Raw genomic sequence first — 12,047 nt, forward strand, 5'->3', positions numbered from 1 at the left:
ACAAACTGCTTGAGCTTCAGCGTTTCAGTCTACTTCACGGGAAAGCTGCAGATTCAGCTTCAGCTTCAGCTCCAGCGTTTCTGCTCATCTTGTCACCTGCAATTCACCCAGTTCCTACCATTTTTTGCTTCCTAAGTGACTGCCAAACAATGGCACACACTGACATACTCGTATTAGCATAGAACATGATACTTGCAACAGGCACAAGCTTACATCTAACCAAATACTGCCGTTGATCTGCTTCCTCAAACTTACATCTAAGCAAGTTCGAGTACCATAATTAACATCAGCTCGCTCAACGAGTATCATGCCACGATAATACAGGAACAGTTCAACGGCTTTAGGTAGGGACACGAGTCACGACCACTGAAAACAGCTAAACAGACAGACCTGGACAGCTTCAAAACACTTCGACAACGGTCGAGCAACCACCAAACACTACCCACACAATCTAGTGTTTCAACAGCGGTCGAGCAACCACCAAACACTACCCACACAATCTACGGCACAACAATAACGAAAAGGGACCAAGCAACGGTGACTTGAACCTTGCAGGAACCGAGGTCGCACACGCCGTGGCTCATGCCAGAGCACGCCGGCTTGAACTCGGCTGTACCCCGCGCAAGAAATCTGGACAGAGAAGTGTCCACAGCAACCAGCAGTTTCTCTCTTAAGTCCACGGAAACAACCCGTCGCGAGAGCTCGATCGCGCCATCCGGACCGACAGGCAGTTCTTTGTCTATACAACGAAGCAGTGCGATCTTCTCGTCTACACCAGAGGTGAAGGCGACGACTATTCCTCGGTGGTTCTTCGGCCATGACCCCTCGACGACCTTCAAGCTGATTGTGGCCTCAACCGAGCGTGGCCGAAGCGCCACTTCGTAATCAAGTATGCAGCGCTTGTGATCATAACATATAGAGAGCTTGCGTTCACAAGCAGACCCATCATCGTAGTAGAAGGCACCAAAAGCCAGCATCTCGTCTTCAGACTCTCCTTTGCCCTTTACATTTAACTGGACTTCGAATGTAATCGGATCAAGGTACACAATTGCACGGGATGGGCCCGTTAGCAGCAAGGATGTATCCTGCACACAAGCATTACCATTGATTAATTATCAACTGACAGACTCGTAGAAATACATCTTGCTGTTTCCAAACAAGGACATATATACATGGACAAAAATGAATGATAAGTACATCTAGAATTGCACAGTAGATTAGGAGCAAGTGATTGTTGACCAAGAAGGTAAAACAAACAAACATAGATAACTAGATAGGCGGTACTCACGTCTTGTGTGAGGGTTTGGCAGTTATCTCTTGTGCGCCTGAAGAGATAGTTGCGATTCTGATCCATCGAGTCTCTGGTGGCAATGTGGCCATAGACACGCAGCGGCCACTTGAGACCATCTGTTGGGGCCCTGACCCTGATGGAGAAGATCTGCACGGTCTGTTCTGTGAATAGGTATTCTGGTGTAGGCGGTTTGGATGTGAAGCGCATGGGACCGATGCTAGCTGCGAGAAGAAAAAATAAGTTATTGCTAGATATCGCAGTCAAAAGGAAAGACAAATTTAAGTTATTCATAGATACTTGATATACTACTTGGATAGCATAGACGGCCAAGGAGCAATCCAGTTTTCGGTCAATATGATCCTAGCATAGCAGTATCCAATATGCAATGCAATGCAATATCCAGTACGTAATGCAAAGTGTATCTGGTCAATGGGTTTGATTTGTGGCTGTGGCACTCAATCCAATCCAAATGTAACAACAAGAGCAACAAAACTGCTTTAGTGTGGATCGTCGGTCCCTTGACCTTGAGTTAAGTTGTGCAATTGATCATTCTATCTACTGAACATGTATGGTGTGGCACTAGAAAAAAGACATGATGGCAGAGACACACAGGGGAATCTAGATTTGAGAAAGAGAATCGATGAGATGTTTCTCCTTACTTTCGTCGTCGAAGGCACCGTAACGGCTGGCCCAGCGCCGCTCCCAGATCCGACGGCTCCTGATGATGGCGTCCTCCTCCCTGTGGATGTACTCCTCCTTTGCCGGCGCCGAGCTCCGGGCCGGAGAAGGTGGCCGCTGCTTCTGGTCGCGGGGAGGCCGGGGCTTCCTCCTCAGGGTAGCCCCGCGCTTCACCTTCACCCCTCTGCGGCGGGGCGGCCGTGCGTTTGCCTCGCCGCCGCCGGCCTCCTCTTCCCCGACCGCGACCCCGCGAACCGGACTGCCGGGCTCTGCCTCGCCGTAGTCCTCCCCTTCGATCATCATCCCTGCCAGTCCGATGCGCGCCTCCGCCGATCGGTCGCGGCGCACCCTGCCCTGCCGCCATGGCTGGCACCCCCAGGCTCGGCCTAAATCACCCAGCCGCGGGCGAGGCCGAGTCGGAGAGGGTTTGCCCTGCGTCCGAGTGATCCTGAGCCGCAGGATCCCCATCCAAGGGCTGAAATCCGGCTTGGGCGTTTTTCTCCCGCGAAAAGGATTAGATGCTGTTAGAAATTAATTAAGGACATGGATTATAAAAAAACACTATGCTTTTTAAATTCGTGCAGAAAAAAGGCAAGACTCGAACCGCTCGTGAGAAGAGTCCACGAGGGCGACTAGGGTTTTCCTGGCCCATCGTCGTCTGCCATGAACGATCATCTTCTCACTCTATGTACTTCTTAGGTCTAAGAGGCTGAAAGGTATATTGCCCGAGGTGATAGGACAGGGTCAGAGTGCTTTTGTCCCGTGTAGACTCATAACTGATAATGTTTTGGTTGCCTATGAGAGTGTTCACAGAATTAAAAGGAAGAAGGGCAATCACGGTCTTTGCACGGTGAAATTGGGTATGCATAAAGCATATGACCGTGTGCAATGATGCATTCTTGAAGGAATTATGTTGAGAATGGAATTTGATGTGAGATGGGACACTAATGATGCCATGTGTTAAATCTGTTACATATTTAGTGAGATTTAATTTGCAGATAACAGAAATATTTATCCCATCACGGGTGCTCCGACAGGGTGACTCACCGAGCCCATATTTTTGTTGTTGGTGGTGGCAGAGGGTTTATTTATCGGCCTTATTGTTGGATGCAGAAGAAAGAGGAGTAATCGAAGGGGTGAAGGTTTGTCGTCGTGATGCTACCTTGATATCTCACCTTCTAGTCGCCGATGATTCATTTATTTTGATGAATGTAGATATTGCTAATGCAAATAATTTAAAGGGTATTCTACAATCATATTGCAATGCATCTGGTCAGATGGTAAGTGAAGCTAAATGCAAAATATGTTTCAGTCCAAATACTTGTGTTAATAAAAGGGTTGAGGTGAGCACAACTCTTAATATTTTAGTGGAGGCTTTATCTGAAAAATATTCAGGTCTACCCTTGTTAGTTGGGGCGGACAAGAGTGACTAATTCCAATATTTGGTGGATAGTGTTCAACTAGTTCAAGGTTGGAAAGAGAAAACAATATCCATTGGGGGTAAAGAGGTTCTGCTTAAAGCTGTAGCCCAAGCTCTTTTCCGGCATATGCAATGTTTATATTCAGGGTTCCAAAAAATATATGTAACGAAATCAGAGATGCAATAGTGCAGTGTTGGTGGGGTGATGACATCAATAAAAAGAAGATGCACTGGTTTGCCTGGTGGAAGCTTTGTGTTCCAAAAGAAATATGACGGATGGGGTTTAGAGATTCTTACTATTTTAATTTAGCTATGTTAGCTACACAAATATGGAGATTAACTGAGGCTCTGGACAGCTTGTGTGCAAGAGTTTTGAGAAGTAAGTACTATCCTCACGGCAAGATTCATAATGCTAAACTTAAATCAGGATTATCTTTTAGTTGGCATAGTGTATTGTGGGGACTCAATACGTTTAACAAGGGAGCTATCTCGCGTGTTGGAGATGGTCAGCATATCGATACTTGGGAGGATGCATGGCTACCTATAGTAATAATGGAAGAATTTTGACGCCCAGAGGTCACTGTTTGCTAAAACATGTCCATGAACTGGTTGATCCTAGTTCTGGAATATGGGATGCTGACTTAATTCGATCCATTTTTTGGGAGGTTAACGCAAGACAAATCCTAGCGATTCCGTTGAGTCAGAATGGAATGGGCGATTTTGTGGCATGTAAATTCAATAAGAATGGTTTCTTTTCACTTCATTTTGCATACCACACATGGAGTCGGAATCTACCTTTGGAGTCTTCTTGCAAAGATCTGATGGATCGGGCTATTCAGGTTTGAACATAGTTTGGAGAGATCTTTGGAAGTGAATTGTACCAGCAAAAGTGAAAATCATGCCTTCACATCATTTTAAACGGAGATTAGCATCCGCAAGGGTATGAAGTTCGGGATACATCAGTGTCTTGGTTATCTCTTACTCGAGTCCTTTATTTATACATTTTATTTTGTGATAGCCATAGTGATTCATGTTATATATCTTGCTATCACTTAATTGTTTATCTTGTTCAGCATAAGTTGTTGGTGCACATAGGTTAGCTTAGTTGATTTAGGTTTTTGTGCTTGACAAACTAAATGCTAGTTTTATTCCGCATTTGTTTAATTATAAATCGTATTTTTTAAAGCACCTATCCCTCTATAGGAGAAATCCACGTCCTTTCAGTATGCTTTACACACCATTTTATATCATTTTTGGGATCTATCCTATTAACTTAGTGTCTAGTGTGAGTTTGTTTTCTGCTTGTTTTGGGGTTTTACAGAAAATCCGTACCAAATAAAGTTCAAATGCGACAAAACTTTTTCACAAATTTTCTGGACAAATACAGACCCTCGAAGCTATGAGGAGAGTCCAGACGATGATGAGGAGATGGCAAGGCAGGCCAACTCATCCTAGGGTTAGGCGCATTGTGCCCTCTTGTGGGCCCATCATGGCTCCGCCTGACATAATTGCAACGCTATAAATTTCCAAATATTCCAAAACAAAATTGAGCGATACCGGAACAATTTTATCTCCACCACAAGTCTCTATTCTTTCGTGATCCCATCTAGAGGCATTTTTTTGTCCTGGTGAATGGGGAATCAATCACGGAGACCATCTTCATCAACCTTGTTGCCCTCATGATGATGTGTGAGTAGTTATACCACAGGACCTACGGGTCCATAGCTCTCTCTCTCTCCCCACTACAAGAAATAAGGTCAATTATGACTCCCTATATTAGTCATTGATTCGTCATTGTTGTTGTTTATTGACCTTTTTTTGACCAAATTTACAAGGTCAACAGTTGGCCGTCAAGAATGAACAAACGTGACCTTTCTAAAATTTTGGTCATAGATCTCTATTGACCAAAATTTTGGTTTGGTCATTACCTATTTGTGTGAGCCACGTAGGATCTGATGTGGCTGTGCTGACATGGCATTGCTAGTGACCAAATGAAATCATCATAAATTTCACAGCCCAATTCAATAATCTAGTCTACATGGGCCTCCACCAATACTATTTTATTATTAAAAATGTATAAATTGTTTTGGCTGATGCATTATTTTACCAAAAGCATGTATATCTGAAGGATAGACCCATTAAAAAACAAGTACACAAGAATAAAATATTGCGAATTAGTTGTATATATTACATTTCAGTAACACATCACATGAATTACAATACATCATCCATCGACTCCTCTACACATAAAGGTTCAAGGCCCAACAAGTGCACAACAAAATAGTTCTACAAGTGCAGGTGCACAACAAAAGGGCTTAACAAGTGCATAATCACACATCAACATAGTTCGACAAAGATTGGAGAGAACATTGTAAGCGCGAAGGCAGTTTGGTGGAACACGGGGATTGCTCATCACAAATCCATCCTGGAGAATATATCCCTTAGCAGCAATCTGCCTTCTTGTTTTTTCTGAGATCTTCTCCATTATTTTCTGAACCTAGGAAACAGAAGAACAAAATGTTAATACCTCTAGCACCTATTAATTCTTGAAGTATTCATTAATTTGTCTTGTCATAACCATTTCTAATGCAAAGCAGAGCAACTAAGTTCTAATGCAAACCAGAAACTAACACCAGCCACTAATGGTTCTTATTATCATTATTTTTTTAAAACTCACTGTGGGGGTTCCCCTTAAGATTTTCCTTTAAAAAAACTAATGGTATTAATTTAAACTTGAACTTTGGGTGGAATTTTGTAATGTTTGATGGTTTGGGTAATGTGGTGGAATTTAGCCATAATAAATGCCTAGGCTACTGAACAGTGTGTGTTAAATAAAACATGGCATATGCTTCCTTTGGAGATAATTGATATTGTAGTTGTTGCATGCATTCTAACTTTGCACCTGTTGCTTTTGAACTAGGTGTTGGGGCGCACCCGTGGTGCGCCTCTTAGGGAGGAGCTGGACGGTGCAGATAAATGTCCCTCATTTCAATTTCTTTTTCACATTCTGTTTGGCACATGGCTGGCCTCCAACGAAATAGATGATCTTAACCGCAATCAGTAGCAACTTATAATAAGTTATCTCAAAGGGCCTCACATCAAACTTTCTTAAAATACAAAGAATATTTTAGAGGATCAATTATAAGAAAACATGAATTTACATGGTCAATTTTCAAAAAAGACAGTGTTGCTACTCTACATGGCTTCCGAGCGATTACACTACCCACAATACACTCCCAGCTACATGGCTTCAAAAAAGACAGTGTTGCTATTCTATTCTGTCACAGATCGTGACATTGTGTTCTTTCCAAATAATTCAATGTATTAATATCACTATAATATCAATTTGCACTTATAGATGAGCTACAGATATCTACCCAATAGAGTTAAAGTTCGGAAAATAAGAAACTGAAGTGACTACTGCCTATTTGGTCTTGCCCAGCTCCTAGCACAACATGCGGCCTGAGCTCATCACCCTCTTGAATAAGATAAAAGTCCAACAACAAAACATAAATGTTTTTGAAGCAAAACAACATGAAGTAGCAAAGTCGTATTTCAATTGCAGGATTCACAGTGCCAACGGCAATGAAATTCCCGGACATACATACTACCTGAGCTAGTAATGTCCAGAACAGAGAGAGAAATGCAGATTTAAAAATGGAAACTACTGTAATGAAATATTCAGTGCCCAAACACTAAAGAGCACTGTACGAACATCAACTAAATTTAAGAATACAAATGTATTCAGTCCAATCAGGATCATGTTTTACATAAAGGTTTTCTCTTTTCGTTCTTGTTGGCAGAAGAGTATCAAAATCAGACAATAAGAACGACAGTGACATTCATGGCTAATGCGAAGAAAGAGTTTCTAACTTGAAACTTGCCTTTAGAGAATTGAATCCATCTTCGTTATGTGCACAAACAATCAGCATATGAGTAGGTTTGATGGTCATGTCTTCAATCACCTCGGCGTCCATATCACCATCGCCCTAAGAAAGACAAGGGGACTCATTCATTCCTAATGAGCAAACTGCATGTCCCATTTGCTTTCTTCATCAGTTCAGCCATACCAGAAAGAACACAGAAAAACAAAGGCAACGAGTAAATAGGCACACACTCTCGACCAGAGCGATCCATGCCGACACTCTGCTGGGCCATCGAGCAACAGATCGATCATACCAAGACTCTGCTGAACTGTTTATGCAGGATTATCACACATTGAACTAGCTAGCCGACCAAAAAAATTAGGTGCATGTTTGTAGACGTGGAGTGGCACAACTTTTGGTTCATTTTGTTCACAGAAACCAAAAGAAAATAAGACCATCAGTTTCACCTAGAAAGTATCTCGCAATGCACAATTGTCAAACAGAGCTGCAGCTTTACCCTATCACACCCCAACGTACTTATCCTCCAGTAAACAGCTAGTTTATTTTCATTTTACTTGGACTTGATTTCTAACCTTATCGCGCACTGTCGAATTTTTTTAGCTGCAGACGTTCAGTGATACTTGCATTCTTTTTCTCTTTGCGTAGATCAATTGATGGGCTAACACAAGCAAATTACTAGTGGGTTGATTCGGTAGCAGGTAAAAGTAACAAAGAGCAAGCGGCGAGTGAGTCACCTTCGCACTCGGCGAGGTCGGTGGCGCCACAGGAGTCGCATGGGCCGAGCCGCAGCGGCAGACCCAGCGCCCGGTTCCGGGCCAGCTGGTCCGGGTGCATCACCGGAAGCTGAGGTGTTTAGACCTCACCTCAGCTTTCCAACGCCTGAATTACTTCCTGGATATAGATCACCAGAGTCATACGAGATGATATATTCAGTGTGTGCCCCATGTCTGAATCGTCGAGCAGCCAGTAAAAACTTCCCTTTATCTGTTAGGGCTATCAAAACGGTACAAGTACAATTAGAAGAACATAAGAATCTGTGATATGTGTTATATCTATCTAAGCATACTATATGAAACAGAGACCCACAAGTTAAACAAAAACACCGAGGGTCTGGTGGCAGAACAAAATCACTGTACATTACTGCACAACTAATTGGTTTTCAGCAGTCCTACCACACCTAAAACCTCAGCGAGAAGTATCACAACATGACAACTAGTGAGGAAGAAGATTGGATATATGGGACACAGTGGCAGAGCTTGAAAGAAATCTCTGGAGGGGCGAAGCTGTGAAAAAAAATCAAATACAAAATCATATGAACACAACAAGTTAGATATTTCTGGACTAACTCACAAATATCATCAGCTTTGAAAGATCTGAATTTATTATTTGGATCATGGTAGCACTAGTGGTCAATAGATCTAGTACCTTGTCACTGAACCTGAATTCTAATCATCAGCTTTGGTTGCATTATTATGTTCAGTACAAAATCAAGAACATTTTCTATTCAGTATCACTCGCACTAGTGGGGACAGGGCCTATAGCCCCGGCCCGTAAGGGGCTTTAGTCCCGGTTCAGCAAGCGGGACTAAAGGGGCGGGACTAAAGGCCTAACCTTTTCGTCCCGGCCCTCTTACACGCCGGGACTAAAGGTGCTCCACGTGGGCGCCTCGTAGCGCCCTAGGGGCAGGCCCTTTAGTCCCGGTTCGTTACAAGGACCGCGACTAAAGATTTTCAGATTTTGCTTTTTTTTTTTTTGAATGAAATTATTTTTGGGTTTTAGGGTTTTAGGGTTTAGGTGTTCGGGAGATTAACGTGATGCCTCGTTTGGTGTTCGGGAATTAGTTTTCATATAATTTAAATAGAAATAATTATGCATATATATATATAAGATTAGCTTATCTTACAAGCGATCATATATATACAATTATATGGAGACCTGAATTATCGGGACTAGAGCCCGTATATTCGATTACATGGACGAACATCAGTAATGGCCCTTAGCTACACTAAATCGTCCTTTGTCTTCTATAGCTTCCGCCCTAAGAAATCCCGCAAGCTCCTCTGCAACAGCAATCGCGCGTTGCTCTGGTAGGACCTTCGTCCTCATGGCCATGTGCTATATAAGAAGAGGAGATGAATATGAATATCAATCATGATAACAAAGAATGACGGGTAAAAATAGAGGTGTGATTGTTCATTGCTTACATCGAATGTGTGATCCTTGAACTCAGAGGTAAACGTGCGAATGGTCTCGCAAACATAGTATCCGCATAGATGCGTTACCCGTGGTTGCTGGTCGCACTTTACGAGAATAGAATATATATAATCAAAATAATAATCTAGCATCATAAATGTATTGAAAATTAGTATAAGTATATCATACTACTACTTACCTGAGCCGCTCTAAAGGTCAGCTTCTCAGGCTCGATACCGGGAGTCACGCACTTGAACCGCTTCAAACCCTGCCCGACAAGGATAATGATTTGCTAAGTTTTTCATTAATTGATATATCAGAAAATCATCGAAAGAGACCGATAGAGCGCAAGAATGATTAAAATTACCCTTGGAGCATGTCCTGCAGGCTTTGGAACTGTTCCAAGGGTCTCGATAATGGGTCGAAGGCATCAACTCTTCCCTTATCAATTTGAATGTCCAACAGAATCCAATGGAAGCTGCACATGTATATATATATGTGTCAGTAACTTATCAATTACACTTATAAGTGAATGGACACAACAGAGTAAAGACCCTCACCTGAAGTTGTATGGAAACAGTATGTGATCACAGAAATTTTGATCTATTAGAAACCTTAGAAGGTTTTCCTCCGTCTCCTTGGGTTTATCAGTTAGTGCCGCTATATGTATTTTATCTCGGTCAATAAACCCAATATTTAGGATGCTCTTACTTTTACAATCCAGAATCTTCATTCTGCATAATAGAGTACAAGTTATATATAGACAATGAATTGAAATAACTAAACAAGTTATATGTAGACAACGAATTGAAAAACTTACAGACAATAGCAACTCATAAGCGATTTGTCGAGGGCGTCGCCATTGTACATCTGGAAGAGTTCATCAAAGTCGATATGGATTTCTTCGGAGCGGCCGTAGTACTCCCGTGGGACACTCGGCACGATCATCGTTCTCCCATTCTTTGATTCACTTAAGTACCATTTATGCAAGTAACGCATATTTGTTGGGAGATCATCTTTGCTGACCAAAGGCTCTCCCATGACAAACTGTGGCTTAGGGGCTACCACAGCCTTGGGTATCCTGTCGTCTTGGGAAGCCAGCAAATCTTCAACCGAGATACCACATTCATCCGCCAACTCCTTTGCTTTTTCAAAAGCTTGCCCCTGCACCGGAGGGGGAACATTCTCGGTTAACACCTTGAGGGGTGGGATCGACTATTTGGCCTGTTGTCCAAGCTGAGGAATGTGTGATTTTTTCTTGCTTGTAGTTGAACTTGATTTGCTCCCACTTGCACTTGCACGTGAGCTGCTCTTTTACACTTCCTTCTGCAATGTGCGTGTATATTCATCAGGCTTATAGTGTAAGTCATACTGTGATGGAGTGGTTATGAAGTCTTTTGCCCATGCTATGTGCTTCTCGGTGTATTCCGGGCGGGGCTCGGGTTCCTTCCTTTTCATCTGCGCATCATGTTGTTCCTTTGCTATCCTGGCGTTTTCCTCGGGGGTACGATCATAAGGTCTGATAGGAAGATTAGCATGAGGTACCTTTGGGAGGGGCGACAGTTTGCGCTTTGGGGAGCTCCGTCGGTTAGAAATCATCGACGGAGCGTTCTTGCTGGCACGCTTCCGCTTAGTATCATGTGCGGGCGGCGGCGGAGATAGGCGACCCAAGTCCGGCGGCGGTGATCGAGATGGACTCGTGTTGTGCTGGCCGACGTCATGTAGAGGGCTTGGAGGTAATGGAGGTGTAGGTGACCTGCGACGACTCGGAGGCGGTGTTGTCCTTGGGGCCGAGTCTGGAAGCTTGATGTAGTTCTTGTCCCATATGATGACTCCACCGAGTACTTCTCCGAGTGTCCTCTCATCTTTGGGTCCAACTATGTCGAGCTCCATATCATTAAACCCCGTCATGATTTCATACACCCCGACTTTAGCAAAGCCAGCTGGAATCTCACGGCCATGCCAGCGTGCATCAGGGCCAGAAGGTAAAGCTTGTCCGACGGCCACCTTCATGGATATGTTCTTGAATTTCTGATGGAGTTCACATGATGTTGACTCCTTGATTCCATCCACGGGGTAGCCGGGACCGCCCTCTATCATTCTTCGTTCATCGTCGGGCGGGGCCTCAGATTCAGCCACGTTGCTTTTCCGCTTAGATGGGGCGCCGGTAATATCAACTGCAGGATCTTCCTGGCGCGTTACTCCTCTAAGCTCATCAATCTGCTTATGTTGCTCGTTAATCCTGGCAAGCAACTGGTTGAACTTGTCATTCTCCTCATCCTGCTGCCGCTTCTTTGCTCTCTCTTGGCTTCTGTAAGTGTCTTGGTCTCTGGCAAACCCAAGCCACCACAGGTAAGAAGGACCGAAGCCTCGTGTTCGTCCTCCATGTTCGTCATTGCCGAGGACCAGTGTGAGCAAATCTTTATCTCTATCTGCAGTGAACTTTCTTTGTCCCTCCTTAATTTCTTTCACTATCCTTTTCCAATTCTCCCTGGGTGTCCTAAGATTGTCATTGCAGATGAGGTCCCCTGTTGTTTCGTCGTACGACCCACCATGCGCAAGGAACCAATTTCTTGCT

General features: G+C 43.5%; 1 protein-coding gene across 1 annotated transcript; it reads right to left on the reverse strand.

The window, feature by feature from the left end:
* Positions 1–318: 318 nt before the first annotated feature.
* LOC123428361 lies at positions 319–2,291 on the reverse strand. Its single transcript, XM_045112559.1, has 3 exons — positions 1,951–2,291; positions 1,289–1,512; positions 319–1,085 (listed from the first exon to the last, which is right to left on the reverse strand). The coding sequence occupies exons 1-3, from the start codon at positions 2,270–2,272 to the stop codon at positions 501–503; spliced, it is 1,131 nt and encodes a 376-aa protein (XP_044968494.1). The 5' UTR covers positions 2,273–2,291; the 3' UTR covers positions 319–500.
* Between the last annotated feature and the right edge of the window lie 9,756 nt (positions 2,292–12,047).

The sequence above is a fragment of the Hordeum vulgare genome, chromosome 2H (genome assembly GCF_904849725.1).
Source record: "Hordeum vulgare subsp. vulgare chromosome 2H, MorexV3_pseudomolecules_assembly, whole genome shotgun sequence".
NCBI lineage: Eukaryota > Viridiplantae > Streptophyta > Magnoliopsida > Poales > Poaceae > Hordeum > Hordeum vulgare.

Coding starts and splice junctions, on each gene's coding strand:
- LOC123428361 (XM_045112559.1), bottom strand. CDS start 2,272: ATGATGATCGAAGGGGAGGACTACGGCGAGGCAGAGCCCGGCAGTCCG. Junction 1,513..1,950: donor CGGTGCCTTCGACGACGAAA/GTAAGGAGAAAC, acceptor TTCTTCTCGCAG/CTAGCATCGGTCCCATGCGC. Junction 1,086..1,288: donor GCCAAACCCTCACACAAGAC/GTGAGTACCGCC, acceptor GCTTGTGTGCAG/GATACATCCTTGCTGCTAAC.